At 38.2% G+C, this 20,426-nt stretch overlaps 1 protein-coding gene across 2 annotated transcripts in view; it reads left to right on the top strand.

Moving 5' to 3' along the window:
- The window catches only part of DNER (delta/notch like EGF repeat containing), a 358,840-nt gene that overhangs the window by 301,102 nt on the left and 37,312 nt on the right, over positions 1 to 20,426 (top strand). For both annotated transcript variants that reach the window (XM_034955317.3, XM_034955316.3), the window contains one exon: positions 7,982 to 8,095. In XM_034955317.3, the coding sequence (XP_034811208.2) occupies positions 7,982 to 8,095 (114 nt within the window). The remainder of the gene's footprint in view (positions 1 to 7,981; positions 8,096 to 20,426) is intronic.

Here is a 20,426-nt window from a genome sequence, read left to right as displayed (position 1 = left end):
TGAATAGTGAGAGATCAGCTTCCAAGTCCCCTTAGGTTATTGGCAGAACTTATATCCTCGTGGCTGTAGGATTTGTGACAGCTTGCTCTTTGAAAGCTAGCAACTATGACAGAGACCCCACGGCTTCCAGTCTTGAACTTCCGGGAAGCCCTGGACTTTTTTTTTTTTTGTGATGGAGTTTCACTCTCGTTGCCCAGGCTGGAGTGCAATGGTGTGATCTCGGCTCACAGCAACCTCCACCTCCTGGGTTCAAGCGATTCTCCTGCCTCAGCCTCCTGAGTAGCTGGGATTACAGGCATTCACCACCATGCCCAGCTAATTTTGGATTTTTAGTAGAGACAAAGTTTCTCCATGTTGGTCAGGCTGGTCTTGAACTCCCGACCTCAGGTGATCCACCTGCCTTGGCCTCCCGAAGTGCTGGGATTGCAGACGTGAGCCACTGCACCCAGACTGGACCCTCTTAAAGGTCTCACCTGGTTAGGCCAGGCCCACCTGGGAGGAACTCAAAGTCAACTGATTAGGGACCTTAATTGCATCTTCAAAACGTCTTAACTGCCATTTGCTCTTGGTTGGAAGCTCACACTCAAAGGGAGGGAATTACACAAGGGTGTGACTCCCTAGGGGTCACTCTAGGCTGTGTCCACCACTCTTGCTCCTAAGGAAAAATTTCAACAAGTAAAGTGTTTCATATTATTTAAAACAAAGCCATGTGTTGAAGGGGGTGAGGATAGGAAAGACTGAAATGCATACAAGTGTGTTAAAGATTTCACTCCTGGCTTGGTGTGGTGGCTCACACCTGTAATCCCAACACTTTGGGAAGCTGCAGTGGGCAGATCACCTGAAGTCAGGAGTTCAAGACCAGACAGTGAAATCCCATCTCTACTAAAAATACAAAAATTAGCCAGGTGTGGTGGCGGGTGCCTGTAATCTCAGCTACTCAGGAGGCTGAGGCACGGGAACTGCTTGAACCTGGGAGGTAGACGTTGCAGTGAGCTGAGATCACACCACTGCACTCCAGCCTGGGCGACAAATCCAATGGGCAGATAAAGTGTTTATTTAATTTTAGTATATTTATAAAGATATTTAGGTTTAGGTTTAAATAAGGCTGCTGAAAACAGGGAGGTAAACCCTAGTAATGTAGCAGTAAATGGTAGAACTTCTAAACTAAGAGTGGTGGGGACATGGGGAGCGTAGGTAGAAGGAATTAAGGGAGAGACAGGAGGATCTAATCATGCTCTTCCACCCAGAGGAAGAGTGAGGGGAAGTGAGAGGCCACATGATCCTGTGCTTTTCCCTCCGTGGGGGGATGGACATTCTCCCCCTTTTGGAAATATTTTTTCCAATATATATTTACATATAGTATGTCTGTATAAATTCAGGAAACTGTCAGATGGATGGGTTTAAATTCCTAACTAGTACTTACCTGGAGTTAGAACTTGGATAGGTAGTATTTTAGGGATAAAGTTAAGCTTTAACTTTTTACTTTATATATATACTTTTTAAGTGGTAATTTTTACTGCTTAATATTAATATTTTTTAAACTATATATATAGTTTTTATATTTTTAGGAGGATATATATAATATAACTATATATAACACTATATATATAACACCCTCTCTCTATGTATATATATTTATCCTCCTAAAAAGAATGAGTGCAATAGGGAGTCAGCCAAATATATAGCTAAGAACATTTTGAAAAAGGAAAAAAGGCCGGGGGCGGTGGCTTACACCTGTAATCCTAGCACTTTGGGAGGCTGAGGCTGGCAGATAATGAGGTCAGGAGTTCGAGACCAGCCTGGCTAACATGGTGAAACCCCATCTCTACTAAAAATACAAAAATTAGCTGGGCGCTGTGGCACATGCCTGTAGTCCCAGCTACTCAGGGGGCTGAGGCAGGAGAATCACTTGAACCCGGGAGGCGGAGATTGCAGTGAGCTGAGATCGTGCCACTGCATTTCAGCCTGGGTGACAGAGCGAGACTCTGTCTAAAAAAAAAAAAAAAAAAAAAAAAAAGAAGAAAAAGAAAAAGAAAAGCAATGAGGGGGAACTTCTGCCAGATGTTGAAAAACCCATTATAATGCTGCAATTATTGTTACATTCATATATTACCCTAGCAAGAATGGACAGATAAACAAAACTGAAGAATGGCCCGGAAACCATTGTCTATAATAATAATGTACGACTCTTAAAGAGGAATTGCTAGGAATGAGAAAGGAATTCTTTTCAAATAAGCCCTTCTAGAAAAACTGGGCTGCTAAAGAAAAAAAAAGTTCTTACACTTCTAAGTAAATTCCATGTAAATAATAATTTTAAAAACCTCTTCTTTGACTTTTTGTGTCCCTGCTGTGCTTCAAGTCCCTTTCTTCCCTTTTGCTTTTTCAACCATGGCTCTTGGCCCTTGTCCACATCATTCCACTAAAAGAGGTTTCAGGAAAATTCACGGTGAAGTAATTGAAGTCATTTGGTGAAATCTATGAAGCCTCCCCTTCCACTTCTGACTCAGCCAGCGTTCCTGTCCCTTTGCCCCACTGAGCCCTGGGGTCCCTCCTGCACGTCGCCTTGCTGTGTCTTCTGCAACTTCATTCCTGACCGGGTTCTCCTCTCTGCCCTCACTAAGTCTTGGTCTCCCAGATGCCATGAATGACGTGGGTCTCCAGGCCCCTTTCTCTCTCCCTCCTCTTTGCTTTCATCCACTCCTATGGCTGTATCCACTGTCTGAAATGTTGACCCTCAAAGAGATGTGGCTTCTTCCTCCTTTAACTCTCTATTTTCTTTCTATTTGCCATGACAATTATGTTTAGCCTTGTATTAAATTCTTTTTGGTTTCAGACTTTCTTCTTCCCTATACTAAATCATAAGCTCTGGAAAGACAGTGACTACATAGGCTCTTTTTCTGTTTAAATTCTCTACAGCTCTTACTATGGTGGCTCGCACAGAACAAATGCTCAATGGCTACCTTTACTTGAGTTAGAACTACTGTTTAACACATGAATTAAGTAAAGGAAACCAACTTAAACATTTTCATGGAATGTAAGTCTTCACTGTAGATCATGGAATTGTTAGAAAGCAAAATTCATGGAGGACCTCTGTGTAACCCGTCTTCAGACAAACCAAAATACTGCTGTGTCCTTCAAAACTAGTTCAAGCCTGGTTTATGACGGAACGTCTAAGACTTTGTTAAGTGTTCATACCTCATATTGTCAAAAGGTTAAGGAACAGCCCCATAGTGATTGATTTTTATTTCTAGAAGATCCAATGAAATGATCAACAATATATATATTTGAAAGTTTTGGTGATAAAATTTAGAAAAAAAATTCGATTTTTAATTTTGAAAATAATATAACAATAATAAATATTTAGAAGAAAAGAGAAAATTCATAATTACTCATGTTTTTACAACATAACATGAGCCATAATAATCTGTGTTCCTTCCATTCTGATTTTAGTATCCATGTTTTTACTGTTCAATAATTGAGTATACCTACAATTTTATATTGTTCTGCTCACTCATAATAGGATATTATGTTTGATTTATGTATTGCTAGGAAGTCTTACTAGTTTTATTTTAAATGGCTTTGTAATGTTCCCATGAGAGAATACTTATCCATTGCTTTGTTGTTACATGTGATGTGGGGCTATTACAAATATTTCTGGAATTAATATCTTTACATTGTTTTCATACTTTCTGGATTTCTTTCTAGGGATAGAGTCTCAGAAATGAGATCACTGGATTATAGATTTAATTACATTGTACATTGTACCTACTTTTTTTTTTTGAAACAGAGTCTTGCTCTGTCACCCAGGCTGGAGTGCAATGGCGCTATCTTGGCTCACTGCAACTTCTGTCTCCCTGGTTCAAGCAATCCTCCTGTCTCGGCCTCCTGAGTAGCTGGGATTACAGGTGTGTGCCACCATGCCCGGCTAATTTTTGTATTTTTAGTAGAGACGGGGTTTCACCATGTTGGCCAGGCTGGTCTCGAACTCCTGACCTCAAGTGATCTGCCCGCGTTGGCCTCCCAAAGTGCTGGGATTACCGGCGTGAGCTACTCTGCCTGGCCTGTACCTACTTATTTATTTTTAAAGGCTACAGAAATTTTAATGGGAAGGAAGAGAACTCCTTCTTTGTTGGATAAAGTTATTGCCTTTGCTAGATTCCACTTAGCCAGGGAACAAGAATTTCTGGTTATTTTGTGCACCTAGCCCTTTCAAGTACTGTGATAAATACAAAAAGGATAAGTCAGAGTTTCTTCCTTCTTTGGGCTGTTATTTAACCAGACGAGCAGACTGAGTGACACACACAGGAATAATGAGGCTAAGGCTGAGATGTCAATTGTAATTTCTGAGATGGTTTAGAAAATGTTGAGATCTATAAAGATTGAAATACTGGAAAAAGTTTTCATAGAGGAAGTAAGTTTGGATGAAATGAGACGACGTCTTAAAGTAAATATTAAGTGTAATAACACTTCTTTACTGGCTTCGTTTCTTGGAGATAAAATATTGATTTTCATTTTTCAAATATTAATTGTAACTAAATTTGTTACAACAACGAAGACTTATAATTGGTGTACTGCTTTTTGAATTCTAGCTTATTTCAATTCTAAAATTAACTTCTGTAAAGAACGCTGTTGGAATCAAAGTCTTTTTAGAAACATTTCTTCTCCATCCCTTAATATGAAAAGTATGAATTTTTATTAGTTTTGACTGAATTACAGTTTATTTTTGCTTGAGACTAAACATCAGCTTTGTAATAGTACGTGCTGTGTCTTCTGCCAATGGGTGATGCATGTGTCATTCCACAGACTTAGTTTGAAGTGTGGACCTGGTTTTCTCTGACAAAATAGGGTGTTTTTGAGGCAGATTTGGAATTTGAATCTCTCCTCTGGCAACCTCACCTGTGTGTCAGCCAAAGTACACTGGCTGTCGCCCCTCTTGAAAGGATAGGATTCCGGTGTTAGGTCCATAATTTCTTCCACGCATTATGATACGGCCTCTGCTCTACAGGACTTCAGAGATTTGTGGGAGAATCAGACAGGAGAGCAGATAAGTTATGATTTGGCACAGTGAACTCCGTGACAATGACAGTCCCGGCATGCTCTCAAGGCACAATGGTGGAAGAATGTGGTCTGTGTTGAGAAAATCAAGGTTCAGCTTTGCAGAGAGAGGGTGTTTGGATTGGGAATTGAGAGATTAGTTAAATATGCGAAGATCAGGTTGGGGGAAGGGTGTGAAAGAAGGAAACAGGATGCCCAAGACTTGATGTTTTCTGGGAATGGGAGTGGTGAGGAGGGCAGGAAGAGGGGGCCTAGGGACCTCCAGAGGAGGAGGGTTTGAGTGGATACAACTTGGCACATCAGTAGTGTCCATGATTGTCTATTCTCCGTGTTTAAAGTTTTTAGCTCAGAGTTGTTCAGTTCTAATGACAAGCTGAGCAATATGACAAATATATTTTATATAGGGATTAGCAAGGTTTACGATATAGAAATGTGAGTCACCAAAGTGCTCTCCAGGGACTTTTAACACCATCTTGCTTCTCCGTAATCAGGTTTCTGTGAAGATTAGCTTTTGTCCAGTCTTGCTGCCAGAGAACTCTCAATAGATGCTCAAGGGACCAAATGTCTTACCATTTGAAAAAGAAAATTAACAAGGGAAAAAAGTATTGTCTCCCCGCCCTCCAAAAAAGAGCCATCTATCCAAACAAAAACCCCAAACACCCAAAAGATTGAAATTGCTTATTATCTTGGGTGTTTTCATCAAGTCTTATTTTGTTGAAGACTTTAAATAAAAGGTAAGATGCTTAAATATTTGGCCTAGAATTTGCTTTTCAGTCTGGTTTTTAAAATGTGGTAGTTTGGGTGCTAATATGTTAGTGATGTTAATGTATTACTAGAAACTCAGTGACAATCATTTGATTTCTTTGACTTCAGGTCTAATGGAAATGTTTTCTAGGCTTCAGGCACCTCTGAACTTTGGTGGTGGCCGTATTTCCCACTACAACCAAAAGTCTTTTTTGTCACTTGGCTCCTATTGATCAGCCCAATGGGAACTTGTAAATATGTGAGTCTTTGTGTTGCAATAAACATTTTAAAGCAGGAAAGACTCTTCTGCTTTTTATTCTTTCAATTGAGCCCAGGCTACTTGTGTATCAGTAGGAAAGTAAAAATAGAGACTCATGGGAGAAGAGGCTGTACACACCCAAATGAAGAAGAATGACCAGATTTATTCTAATCTTAACATTATTTTGATCTTTTATGTTACCATGCAACCTGGGTTAGGGATGAAGAAAGTTGAGGAGGCTCGTTCAAGTCCCTGGAGACAGAGGAAACTAAGACATGGCTGCAGGAGGCTGTATCCCACCAGGCACGAGGCAGTGGGATCACAGGGGTGGTCTCAGGAAGGAAAGAAAGGCAAAGATCTGAAAGACACTTCAGAAAAATACCTGGCAGAATATTGTTGATGGCTTGGCTAGGAGGGGCAAAGGATGAAAAAGAATTACAGGTCATTTATTCTAAAATTTGAGCTTTACCTGGCTCAAATAAGTCATTAGTGTGAATATAGATAGGAAGTTCCATTTCTATTTTCTCTTACTTCCTTTCCTCCTTCCTGAGCCCTACTTCTTAAGGCATTGAGAAAGAAATAAGGGAAAAGCCCAGCAAGGATGATTTCAGTGCCTAAAGGATGAGTCACTGGGTGTGGCAGTCCCTTGCACAACATGAGCTAAGTAATGAAGTGCAGAGAAAATTAAGTAAATACCATTCAGTTACTATTTGCTTTATGCATATTTTTCTTGAGGCTGTTGGGAAGTGTGGGCATATCATTATGTACATTCTTAGGCAAGATAGAATGTAATTTATCTTTCTCTCCAAAGGGTGGGGATAGGGGAAGGGAGAGAGGGAGGAGGGGCAGGAGGAGGAGAGAGAGAGAGACACTAATCTATTCATCCATCTTGGCATCCAGTGTAACATCAGCAGATATCCCACCTTTCAAATAGCATTAGATTTTTAAAGTTTTTAATAAAATTATAAAAAAATAGATACTTGTAAAAAAGGTGCCAGTAATGTAGAAATACACAGATGTGAAAATCAAAGTAATCAAGTCTCCTGGAAGTAATCCAGTCCCACTTCAGGCATTTGCGTACATACATGCACACACAGTCTTTTTTTTTTTAAAAAAAAAAAGTAAATGAGAAGCTTTCTGTTTTACTTTACAGATTTTTAAAAAAATGCCTCTTCTTTGTTAAACGAGTGCTGAGCTCCATAGAGTTTTGTATATTTCCACAGTCAATTCAGGGTCACTCTCAACAGCCTACTTAGCAAACACAGACTCTGGGATGGGATTACGGGCAGCTTCAAATCCCAGCTCCTTTCTTACCAGGCTTGTGATCTTTGACTCTTTCCTCAGTTTCCTCATCTGTAAAATGGAGGAATAAGGATAATTGTCTCATAGTGTTGTTGTGAGGAATAAATTAGACATAAAGCATGCAGTGATGTCTTTGAGAATGAAGTCTAAGTATCACGCGGCTTCCCCTCTCCCCTGCAGTTCTTCAAAGTAGAACTGGGACTCACTTAAATATCTGATTCCAAATCTTCACTTTCAGGTTGCTAATATTATATTTTCTCAAGGCCATCTAGATATTTTCTGTTTCTTTTGGAGACTTATAAAGCATTTGCTATTGATTAATTTATCTTTCAGGCTTTTAACTTTCTGTTCCCCAGGCTTTGGGACACGTAGGCAGAGAAAGTACAGATAAAAGACTATGGTGGGACCTATGGACAGTGATCGAATGTGTTACTTTCTCATAAGGCAAGTTTTTACAACAATCTAAAATCATGAGTGGGCACGTGTGTATACACTCACCCACACACACCCACGCTGGGAATCTCCCTCGCATTGTTCCAGAGAGTTCCGACTTTGCTTTCAGAGGCCATGGGAGCCAGAGAGTCCTGGATGAGTCATCCTGTTTTGCTTGTTTCTCTGCAGGAACACACTGTGAATTGTACAAGGATCCCTGCGCTAACGTCAGCTGTCTGAACGGAGCCACCTGTGACAGCGACGGCCTGAATGGCACGTGCATCTGTGCACCCGGGTTTACAGGCAAGTGATTCCAGGGACTGAGTTTTCAAATTTACCACAAAGTGCCCGAGATTGCAGATGTTAAAAAAACCCAAATCCATCATGAATAAAATATTGCAAAATATAAACACCATTACAAAATGTAAGGAGGCATGGCTTGGATGAAGATCTATTTTAAAACAACCCATTGTGTGAGCCTCATTAAATGAGGCTTTTCTGAGATGGTTGTTTGGCGTCTAGACTTACAAAGACTATCATTACTGTACCTTTCCCAGGCTAGGACTATGAAACATGAGAAATGAGCCATTACATGAACACTTGAGAAAGGTGATGGGTTAATGAAAGTCAGAAGATGGAAAGAAGGAAGGGGTGTGTCTTCTGTAGATGCTGCTTTCAGCTGCCATATTTATTTTTATTGCAAGATATAAAAGTGTCAAGGGAGAGTGGGATGGGAGGCGAGATTGGCGGGGCAGGACTGGCTTCTCCAGAAATCTTGGTGGCCACTGAACACCGAACAGGAGGAGCCACTTCTAGATTGGGGGTTCCAGCCTAACTTGGGGTCCTTCTTCAAAGTCACCCCCTTATGAGCTTCAAGGACTTTGTGAATCTCAAAAACAGATGTGAAATGTGGTTTGTACGTGTATGTGCTGAGCGTAGCCTCTCAAATGTTTATCAGATTCTTTTGGAGACTTAGAAAAGATTTGTTATTGATTAATTTATCTCTCAGGCTTTTAACTTTCTGTTCCCCAGGCTTTGGGACACGTAGGCAGATAAAGTACAGGTAAAAGAAACTAAACCACCGGAGACAAAATGTTCCATCCCCTGCTTTTCCAACAGAACCCAGGGATCTTGAAATGTAGAGAGTAAGACAAAGTTTATGTTTTTAAAGTTTTGCTCAACCAACAAAAGCTTAAGGGTCACTCTGGATTGCAAATTGGAAGAGGATGACATATCAAGTACCCACAGAAGAAGGTGGGCTCTGAAGCCAAAGAAAAACATATGTTATCATTGACTGGAGAGCACCTTGCTGTGTCCACCTCTCCCCTGCTAAGCCACTGTGGCCACCTCCCAAGCCCCGGAGAATTTCACAGAGCCTTGGTCCCTAAGCCATCCCAGGGGAGCCTCATCTGTGCTACTGGTGAAGGTGACAAAAGCCGAAGTGTAGGAAAAGCAACTTCTGATTTTCCTTCTATTTATCAGTGTCACAGCCTATGTTTTCCTTTTGGCTTTTCTTGGGACTGAGAAGTGGGCTCACTCCAAAAATGATTCGCAGATGGCTTTGTTTTGCTTATAAACACACGCAGACATTTATACTCACCAGTGGAGGCAAAAATAATATTAGGGGAAGCATCCCGGGGTTTTTTTCCCAGATATTCTTATCCCATGAGTAAAAAAAGCATAGAAGGAAAATTAGAAAATATAGGACTATGGAAAAAAAATCCCACCACTGAAAATTGATCTGCTAGGAGGTAACTGTTATTAAGATTTTGATACATTCTGATATCCAGAAATTTTCCTGAAGGTCTGTGTGTGTGTAGTATATAGTGTATAGTGTATATGCATACATATTTGAATATAAAAGGAGTCATACCACTCATACTATTTTATAATTTACTTTTTACTTAAAAATATATGTATATCATAAATGTGTTTTTACATCAAGGAATAACTTCTGTTTTATTTTTACTGGCTGCCCTATAGTCCATTATATGAAATATTGTGATTTTTTAAAAGTTCCATCCACAATTCAACTTTTGGGCAGTTGAGAACTTTTCCCCATTATAAACAACATTACAAGGAATCTTCTTGTATTTACATCTTTGTGTACTTATCTTATTATTTTTAGTATAATTTTGCAGAAATAGAATCCCAGGGTACAGGAGAATACATACATATTTCGACATTACTCTCTAAGAGGAGAAAAAACAAACAAACATTGAACCGATATTTTCTCCTACCAAAAGTGCACAGGAGCATTTATTTCCTTGTCTTGACACAAATACTGAGAATTGTCATTCTAGTGGTCAAAAATATCATTTTAGTGTTGTTTAAATTTGTAGATCTTAGACTTATAGTAAGGTTGAATACTTCTTAAATATGTTTCTGGTTGTGTTTCTCCTTTATGAACTCTCTATTCATATCCTTTGTCTGATTTTTTATGAGACCATTCATGCTAATCTTTACTCTTCTTTATTTGAAATAGCCCTTTATTTTAAGTATATAACAGTTTATCTGCCATAGGTTACACATATTTTTCCACTGTCATTTGCCTTTTAAATCTGGACAAAAGTATTTTGTTTTCCATATGTTATATTTTAGTTTTACATAATTACATATTGAGGTCTTGATTTTTTTTCGTGTTTCATGCTGAAAGATTCTATATATCAAGAGTTTAGAAATATTCTCCTCTATTATGCTAATCATGTATGAATTAATTTTATGCATTTAAGTCTCTAATGCATTTGAAATTTACTTCAGTATTTTATGAGAAAATGTCATGTTTTCTCCAGAATATTTAGCAAAACTCCAACTATCTACTCCACATATATCTTGAAAATCTCAGAGACACCCCAAACTCAGATCTTCTTCTCCTTTCCTTCTTTAAATATCTGCTAGCTCATCAAATGGCATTACCATCACTCCCAGTCATTCTGGCCAGAAACTGGGTAACCATTTTGATACCATCTGATATGGCTAAGCTTTGTGTTCCCACCCAAATCTCATCTTGAATTGGAATCCCCATAGTCCCCACATGTCAAAGGAGAGGCCAGGTGGAGGTAATTGGATCGTGGGGGCAGTTTCCTTCATGCTGTTCTCATGATAGTGAGTGAGTTCTCATGAGATCTGATGGTTTTATAAGTAGCTGGCATTTCCCCTGCTGGCTCTCATTCTGTCTCCTGCCGCCCTGTGAAGAGGTGCCTTCTGCTATGATTGTAAGATTTCCGAGGCCTCCCCAGCCATGTAGAACTGTGAGTCAGTTAAACCTCTTTCCTTTCTAAATTACCCAGTCTTGGGTAGTATCTTCATAGCAGCGTGAGAACAGACTAATATACCTTCCTCTTTTTCCCTCTTACCTCCATCCAACTACCAAGGACTCCTAAAAACCTCTTAGATCTTTTCACTTCTTTGCAGAGTCAGCACCATGCTGCCTTCACCTCCAACCTGCACCACTACAAGCCTTCCTATCTGGTCTCCTCACACCTATTCCTCCTGACTCCTAATCCATTTTTCATACTGCAGAGACCTTATGCATGATCATCTAATCTTATCACTCTTTACCTAAAACACCTATTGGCATTTTATTGTCCTTAGGAAAAAGATCAAAGTCCTTAACATAATCTTTAAGACCTGAGTGGTCTGTCCCCATCCAGCCTTTCCAGCCTTGTCCTGGGCCCCTCTGCTTGCTGCATAACTGAACATACCATGTCACGCTCTTCTCAGTAAGGTGCCTTTCCTCCATCTCTTGCCTCTCAGCCCAACTCTGCTCATCCCTTTACCCCTACACCCACCATACCCATATATACCCCACCAGCAATCTCACCCTTAGGCATTTTTTCATGAGACCCACCCTGATCTCAGGGCGCAGTGGGACTCACTGAAGTAGGTTTAAACATCACTCTAACTGCTTTTTGAAAACAAGTGGTCTATTCTATTCAGCCGTGATAGTTTTTCAGCCTACAGAGGACCACAGAATAGTTCCTAAAGTCATTTAGGGGTTGTGCTGTTAATGCGTTTAACAGAAAACTGGTCCCAGGAGATGCTCCATGGAAAAAAGTGTTCTGTGGCCAAATAAATGTGGGACATGATACATCCCACGTGCAGATTCATAAAGGATGTCTGTGTGCTCAAGGTTCTCAGAGGTCTTACAGTAAATTTATCTTTCGAATCTATTTGATCATAGAACCATTTTTTTCCTTAAAGAGAATCTATTGTTCCTGAGAACTAGTGTTCCACAGGAGAGGCTGATAAAATATTAACTGCTTCCATACAAGGAGTATGGTGCTTCTGCTCTTGAGGTTGAGCTACTTTGGAATCAAATACTCTTTCATTGTACCTGAGGTTTAGCAGAAGTTACACTTGGCCAGCTACTGAGTGTTCAAAAACTCTCTGCTTGACCGAGTGGAGTGAATCGGGCAAATCATTGCTATATAATTAGATACTCAATCCAATGTCATATTTGCCATATTAAACTGGCTTTCTTAGGCCATCAGATAAAGTATAGGGTGTGGTATGTGGGGGACTCTGTCCTCTCTTGCTGAACCTAGGCTTCTGGCTGAAAATACGCTTCCTCCAGTCATCTGAACAGAGAGCCTCCCTGCTCTTCAAGCATTTCATTCCTTCTACACAGTTCTCTCCATAAGGCCCACTGTCCTGGCCTAGGTCCTGTCCACCCTTCAGTTACTGTCTTACTTTGGGACCACTCTTGTCACTGAAGCTTTGCAATTCTGCCCCCTTGGAATTATCTGGCTGAGGACCAGTGGATGGAAGGAAAGATACCCTGATGCAACATTAATTCTCTAGGACTTGCTTTATTTTTTTACCTGAAACCATAGACTGGACATAAGGTTACCGTACTTCAACAGGGAAGCCAAAGATTCTTCCAAGCCCATTGACATTGTCATTTGAACAGCTGGGACACAAGTGACCCATTCCTTTCTCACCAGAGCAGGAAATCCTTGTGCATTATTAAAGGTGGAATGATGTTACTATATCTTTCTCTCTGTCTTTTAACTCAACTATTTTTTGATATTTGTCTTTCAGTTCACAATAGAATATTACAATTTCTAGTTCAATTTTTATGGTAAAATACCATCAGTGCTTTAATTTCATTGACATTTTCATTGAATTTCTTTGATGCTCAGCATCTTTCATGTGGTTATTTGCTCTTCATATGTCTTTACTTGTGAATTATCTTTTCAAATAATCTGCCCATTTAAAAAATTTTGGTTGTTTGTCATACTATTGATTTCAAAGAATTCTTTACATATTCTGGATACAAGTTCTTTGTCAGGTATACATTTTGCTCATCCATGCATTTTTTTTAATGGTATCTTTTGGGGAGTAAAGTTTTCAATTTTGGTAATTCGTCTAATTTATCAATTTTTTTTCTTTTACGGTTTGTGCTTTTCTGGTATTTTAAGAAATCTTTGTCTACTTCAAGATGGTGAAATTTTATCTGATGTTTTCTTCTAAAGTGTTTTTAAAATAGGTCTGCTTTTAAGTTTAGGTGTAGAGTCTGTTTTGAGTTAATTTTTGTGTACGGTGTGACTTAAGGATGGAAAATATTTTTCCCATGTAAACATCCAGTTAGTCCAGCATCTTATTGAAAATACAGTCTTTTCCCCATTGGATTTCATTGCCGCATTTGTTAGAAAACGATTATATATGGGTCTATTTTTCTCTGGCTAGTTTTTCAAAATTTTAGTTTGAGATTATTGAAGCTTTACCTGCAGTTGCAAGTAGTAATAGAGAGAGATCCAATGTAAGCTTCACCCAGTTTCCTCCAATGATAACATATTGTAAAACTACAGTACAATTTCATAACCAGGATACTGGTTACCCTTTTCCCTTGCGCCACAACTGTCTTTAATTCCTGGAAACCACTAGTGTATTTTGCATTTTTGTAATTTCAAGAATATTGCATAAATGGAATCATATAGTGTGTAGCCTTTTGAGATTGATTTTTTTTTTCTACTCAGCGTGATTCTTTGGAGATGCATCCAGGTTATTTTGGGTCAATAATTTCTCCCTTTTTATTGCTGAGCAGTATTCCAAAGAATGGATGTCCCAGAGTTTGTTTAACCAGTCCCCTGTTGAAAGGAATCTGGATTGTTTTCAGTTTTCAGCTATTATAAAAAAGGTGGTGTAAACTGTCATATATAGGTTTATGTGTGAACATAAATTTTCATTTTTCCGGGACAATTGCCCAGAAATTCAATTGCTGGGTCATATGGTAGTTGCATGCTTAGTTTTATAAAAAGAGCCAAAGTGTTTCCAGAGTGGCTTATGCATTTTATATTCCCCACCAACGATGTCTGAGTGATTCAGTTTCTCTACATCCTTGCCAGCATTTGGTGTTGTCACTATTTTTTATTTGGGCCATTCTGATAGGGGTAAAATGATAGCTCATTGGGGTTTCAGTTTGAATTCCCCTAATGATAAATGATGTTTAGCATCTTTTCCTGTGCTTATTTGATATCTGCATATCCTGTGAAGAAATGTTTCTTTCTGTCTTTTGTCCATTTTCTAATCCTATCACATCACATCAAGGCTACATACTGTCAATGAGATTTATGATCATTGACGTTGATGTTGATCACTTAGCTGAGGTAGTGTTTGTCAAGTTTCTCTACTATAATGTTACTCTTTCTCTTCCTTTCCATACTTAACTATTTGGGAGGAAGTGACTTCCTTCCAAAGAAAGTGTTGTGTAGTCCACACTTATCAAGAAGGGAGTTATGCTCTTGCTCTTTAAGGGTAAAGTAGCTACATGAATTATTTGGAATTCTTCTGGATGAAAGATTTGTTTATTCTCCTCCATTTCTGTATTTATTTAATCATTTATTTATGGGTTCATGGATATTTATTTTATACTTTAGGTTATAATCCAACACTTTTAAAATTTATTTTGTTGCTCAAAATGTTCCAGCTTTGGCCATTGGGAGTTCTTTCAGTTGGCTCCTGTACCTCTTTGCCACATCCCCATTAATGTGGTTAATTTTTTGTTTTGTGGCTAATTTTTTGTTTTGTTTTTTAAAACATATATACCTTCTGGCACTGCAAGATGCTTCAGCCTCACCTTGTGTATTTCCTGCTCCAGTTCTAGAGTCATTCATTTCTCTAAGGATCTCTGGTTTTTTTAATTGGAGAATAGTATTAAAACCAAGATTTGGGTGCTAAGCTGTGCTTGTTTCTACTGGGATATCATTGCTTTTAGGTCCTCTCAGCTGACAAAGTGAGGAAGTACATGTGTATACTAACCCATGGACATGTGCTTATCCATAAATATTGCATGATGTAGTTATCTTTGTCTATATTAAGCTAAACATGAATTCACAGTGATGTCTCCAACTCTAGTTTGTTACAGCATGAATGGTTCTAGCCTTCTCCCCTTGCTTATTTGTAAACCCTTCACACCAACAACCAAATACTGCCTTTCATCATCTATCATTTATTTACTTAATTATTCAATTTCAGTATCCAGGTATAGCAGTATCAGAATTGTTAACTTATACCCTTGTGGGAAACAACTTTATGAACTAGAGTATTGTGTTTATGTACCACTTATTTTGCATTTAGTCTTATCAATGCTACCCATTTCCAAAGTCACTTAGGTCAGCTCCCCCCCAGACCCCTTTGTGAGGTTGTTCCATACATTTGTAATATAGTTAGAATCTTTTCTCACAGTTTGCATTCTTTCCTGAATCTTCTAACTAGAGGAGGCTCTTTTATTTACATTTGCTTATGTAAGTATAATTTTTCAAGCATCATTAGCTGAAACGGCTATCTTTTCTTCATTGAATTGCTTTTGAACTTTCGTCAAAAATCAGCTGGCCATATTATGTGGGTCTATTTTGGGCTCTTCTTTTTCATTGATTTATGTGTCTATTCCTCTACCTTTATTATGTCATAACAAGTGTAGTTTCATAATAACTATTGAAATTGGGCAGAATAATTCCTACCACCTTATTTTTTTTTCCAAAACTGTTATAACTATTCTAGATCCTTAGCCTTTTCATATAAATTTTACAATAATCTTGTCTATACCTACAAAAGATTTTGCTGAGGAATTACAATAAACCAGTATATCAATTTGGGGAAGAATCAATATCTTTACTATTTGGAGTTTTCCAATTCATGAACACAGTGTGACTCTCCACTTATTTAGATCTTTGATTTCTTTCATCAACATTTTTTCCCTGTACATGTATATCCAAATATCCAAGTATGTATGTATATATGCATGTGTGTGTGTGTGTATGGTGTATTTTTAGTGATTGTAAATAGAATTGTTCTTGCTAGTATATAGAAATATAATTGATTTTTGTATGTTTAAATTGTATCCTGTGACCTTGCTGAACTTACTAGTTTTAGGATTTTTTTTTTTTTTGTAGATTTCTTGGGATTTTCTACATAAATAATGATGCCATCTGAAAAGAGCGGCAGTTTTATTTCTTCCTTTCTGATAGGTATAAATTTTATTTTTTGTCTTGTCTCACTAGCCAGAACTTCTAACACTAGGTTCAGTAAGAGCAGACATCTTTGCTTTGTTTTCAACATTAGGGGAAAAGCATTCAGTCTTTCACCATTAATGATAATGTCAGCTGTAGTGTTTTTTTTAGATGCTGTTTATCAAATTGAGGAAGTTCCTCTCTATTCCTAGTTTGCTGATAACTTTAACCATAAATTGGTATTGAATTTTGTCAATGGATTGATATGATCATGTGATTTTTTTCTTTAGCTTGTTAATATGCTTGGTTGATTTTCAAATATGGAATTAATTTTGCATGCCTGGAATATACCACCTGGTCATAGTGTATAACTCATTTTATATAATACTTTGCTAAATTCTATTTCCTAATATTTTGTTCAGAATTTTTGTATCATAGTCATGAGAAACAAGTTGTTTCTCAAGTTGTTGTTTTAAAAAAGAAAGAAAACAATTTTGTGTTTTGTGAGAAACAAGTATTTACTATGAATGTAGACACAAAATAGTTTTCTTTCTTTTTTAAAAAAAAATTATTATGTATTTGTCTAGTTTTGGTATTGAAGTAAAACTAGCTTCTTGGAATAAGTTGCGAAGTGTTCTTTTGTATTCCGTTTTCTGCAACCGATTGTATCAATTTGCTATTAATTCTTCTTTAAATAGTTGATAGAATTTACCAGTGAAAGTATTTGGACCTGAGATTTCTTTCTGGGGAGTTTTAAAGTTTAAAGTCTCAATAGTTATAAAAGTATTTAAATCATCTATTTTATATTTGATGAGTTGTGATTTTTTTTGAGGAAGTAGTGCATTTTTTAAGTTGTTAAATTTACCTGTGGAGTTGTAATATAGTATTTCTGTTATCCTTTTGACATCTGCAGTCTTTAGTGATATTTTCTGCTTTATTTATGATATTGCTAATTTGTGTCTTTCTCTTTTTTCCTTTGTCAATCTTGCTAGAGTTTTGTCAATTTTGTTAATCTTTTTAATAAATAGCTTTTTGTTGCATTCATTTTCTCTATTGTTTTTGTTTTCAATTTCATTGATTTCTTCTCTTATGTCTATGATTTTCTTCTTTTTGCTTTGGGTTTAATTTGCTTTTGTTATTTCTTTCTAGGTTTTTTGGGTAAGATCTTAGAGTATTGATATAGGCTTTTTCTCACAGCTAATGCATGCGTTTTAGTGCTATAAATTTCCCCCTCAGTACTGCTTTGGCTGTATCTCACAAAGTTTATGTTGTATTTTCATTTTCAGTCAATTTAATTTTTATTTTTAATGTCCCTTTTGATTTCCTCTTTGATCCATAGATTACTTATGAGCATGTTGTTTATTTTTCAAGTGTTTTGATGTTTTCCTGTTACTTTTTATCATAGATATCTAGTTTGATTTAATTACGGTGAGAGAACACTCTGCGATTTCAACTCTCCTAAATTTGTTGAGGTTGTTTCATAGCCCAGAATATGGTTTATATTGGCATATGTTTTGTGGGTACTTGAAAAGATTGTGCATTCTGTTATTGTTGGGTGGCTGAGGTGCTTTGGAGGGTGGAAGTCCATGCTCTCCACTCGGCCTTTGGTGGCATGGGTGAGGGGACTTGCAGGTTTTTTTTTTGTTTTTGTTTTTGTTTTTTTTGGTAGTGTTTGGCTGGAGTGGAGCAGTTATTAGCTATAATTTTTTGTCTTGTTAGGCTGCCCCTATCTTGGTTCTTTGGTTACAGAGAACAGGCTTTCGTGGGAGTTTTGTTTTCTGCATCTTTTGACATTTCCGGGTTGCTGCCTTCTCCAGCACCTAATCTGGAATATATGAAGTCAAAAGAAAAGTCAGAGAGCTCACAATCATGTTGTTCCTTGGGTCCTGAGATTACTAGCCAGTCTGTCTCTTTCTCTCAACTTCTTGGAATTTTCTTATGTTTATTTTATGTACAATGTCTAGGGTTTTTACTTGTACTTGGTGGGAGGGATAGGGAAAATATATCTGCTCCATCTTTCCAAAAGCAGAACTCTCACTCTGGCTGTTTTTAGAAGTTTTCCTTTATTACTAGGTTTTAGCAAATTGATTGTGATGTATCTGTTTGTTCCACGGTGGGCAGGTCTATGCAAACCCACTCCCAAAGTCTGAGGAAGGTGATAATACCTACCTACAAAATGGCACAATTCCTTCACACTAGACCTTCTGATTTCAGTAGTTACTTGGTTTTGCCCTTCCCTCACATTGACTACCTTCTTGGTAACCAGAGTCTCAGAGGTACTTTTTGTTGCCCTGGCATAATTTTCCCCTTTGGAGGTTGCTTTGAGGCTAGTGACCTATGCTCAGACAGACCCACATCTGAGGTTGGTTCAGCCTCAAGGCCCAACCATCACTCTCTTGTACTTTTATTTTAGCTATGATAGATAACAATTACCAAGGGGTTTAATATTTCACTTTTTCCTTATTAGTTTGCATTTTCTTACACATCCAGTGAACCACCTCCCCCAGAGTTAAATTCCTAAGTTCCATTGGTAACTTTTACCTTTAGCAACTGAGTACAGCACAGATGGGCTCCATACCTTAGGTGGTGACCATGTGACCACTGTGGAATCAAAAATTCCTCATTCCCCACCCTTTTATTCTTTCTGTTTCTGTCCACTTAGTTTTACCTATATCATTTTTTTCCTTCACTTTGAAACAAACTTTAAATAGCCTCTAAACTAGGTGATATTACTTTTCCATATTAACTAGTATTTTAACTCGTTAACTCTTAAATTACTGAAAAAATCTTGAAACTAGTTTTAGTTACCAAAGATTACTAAAGTCGTGTAAACTAAAAGGCATTTGAGTTGGTTTCTATCTTCCTGGTAAAATATTTGTCTGAAGCACTTACTTTTCTTTAAGCTAATTAATTAGAGCTCTTTTATATATTTTGGTAGGGATATATTACCCATGACACATATAAAATATAGACATACAGACACACAGAAGCAGATCTTATAGATTTATAAGATTTTTTATTTGCCAGTTTTCAGTTTCTTTCCCCCCTTTAGACTGTCAATCCAAAGACATGACTCTTAGGTGAAACAAGGTAGGAAATTTACATCTCAAAGGCAGAGCATTTAGGCCGCCATTGTTATCTGAAAACAAGATTGCCAGGAAAAGTGTCTTCTTTTTCACTTAGTTTGTTTCTTATCTAGATTATTGGCTTTAGGGTGGAAGCTTTTTTTTTGAGACAGAGTCTTGCTCTGTCACCCAGGCTGGAGTGCAATGGCGCCATCTCCGCTCACTGCAACCTCTGCCACTCCGGTTCAAGTGATTCTCCTGCCTCAGCCTCCCAAGTAACTGGGATTACAGGTGTGCCACCACGCCCAGCTAATTTTTTGTAGTTTTAGTAGAGATGGGGTTTTACCATGTTGGCCAGGGTAGTCTCGAACTCCTTACCTCAGGTGATCCGCCCTCCTCAGCCTCCCAAAGTGCTGGGATTACAGGCATGAGCCACTGCACCAGGCCCAGGATGGAGCCCTTTAAAGCATGCAGTTTGTAGGACTGAACACTTGAGCAGGTACAGCAAAAAGGCAGAATATTTAGATCCCTCAAAACCAAGGATCCCATTTTACACTGAATCCTGGGTCCCCCAAAAGAGGGAAACACTACAGGATTGGACAGTGCAGTGCTTCCACGGTGCACGTCACTGCAAGGACATTCCCCTGAGGCTGATGGGCAACTCAACGCTGATCATCCCACTCTGTGATCAGGCCATTCCCCAAAGGGTGTTTTATCCCATAGTAGGGCATGTTTCTGTAGCCTTTAGGTATCCAAACCACAGTTTTCTTACGTAAATTCCCAAAGAAATGAGTATCCCCCTGTAGTAATAATCATTTTCGGCCAAGTGCCATCAACCACCTCTAAGACTGTATCTCTCACCTGCCAGTTATTACACACAGCAAAGGCAAGTCCTCTCATGGTACAAAGTAATCTCTGGCACCCCCAAAAACCAAACAGATCAGGTAACGCAACACAAAAGAGAGTCATGTTTTGGACCCAAGAGGAATCTGTCTGCTTATAACTCTTACGGTTCCATAAAGAAAAATAGAGATACCTCCCACAAAGAGGAGTATTTTCTGTCTCCAAGGGATCCCAGACTGTCAGAAGTTCCTTTTTGTAGGTCCCTCATGTGGC

The sequence above is a fragment of the Pan paniscus genome, chromosome 13, assembly GCF_029289425.2.
Source record: "Pan paniscus chromosome 13, NHGRI_mPanPan1-v2.0_pri, whole genome shotgun sequence".
NCBI lineage: Eukaryota > Metazoa > Chordata > Mammalia > Primates > Hominidae > Pan > Pan paniscus.
Note: the sequence above shows the minus strand (reverse complement) of the source record. Positions and strands in the feature narration are given on the sequence as shown.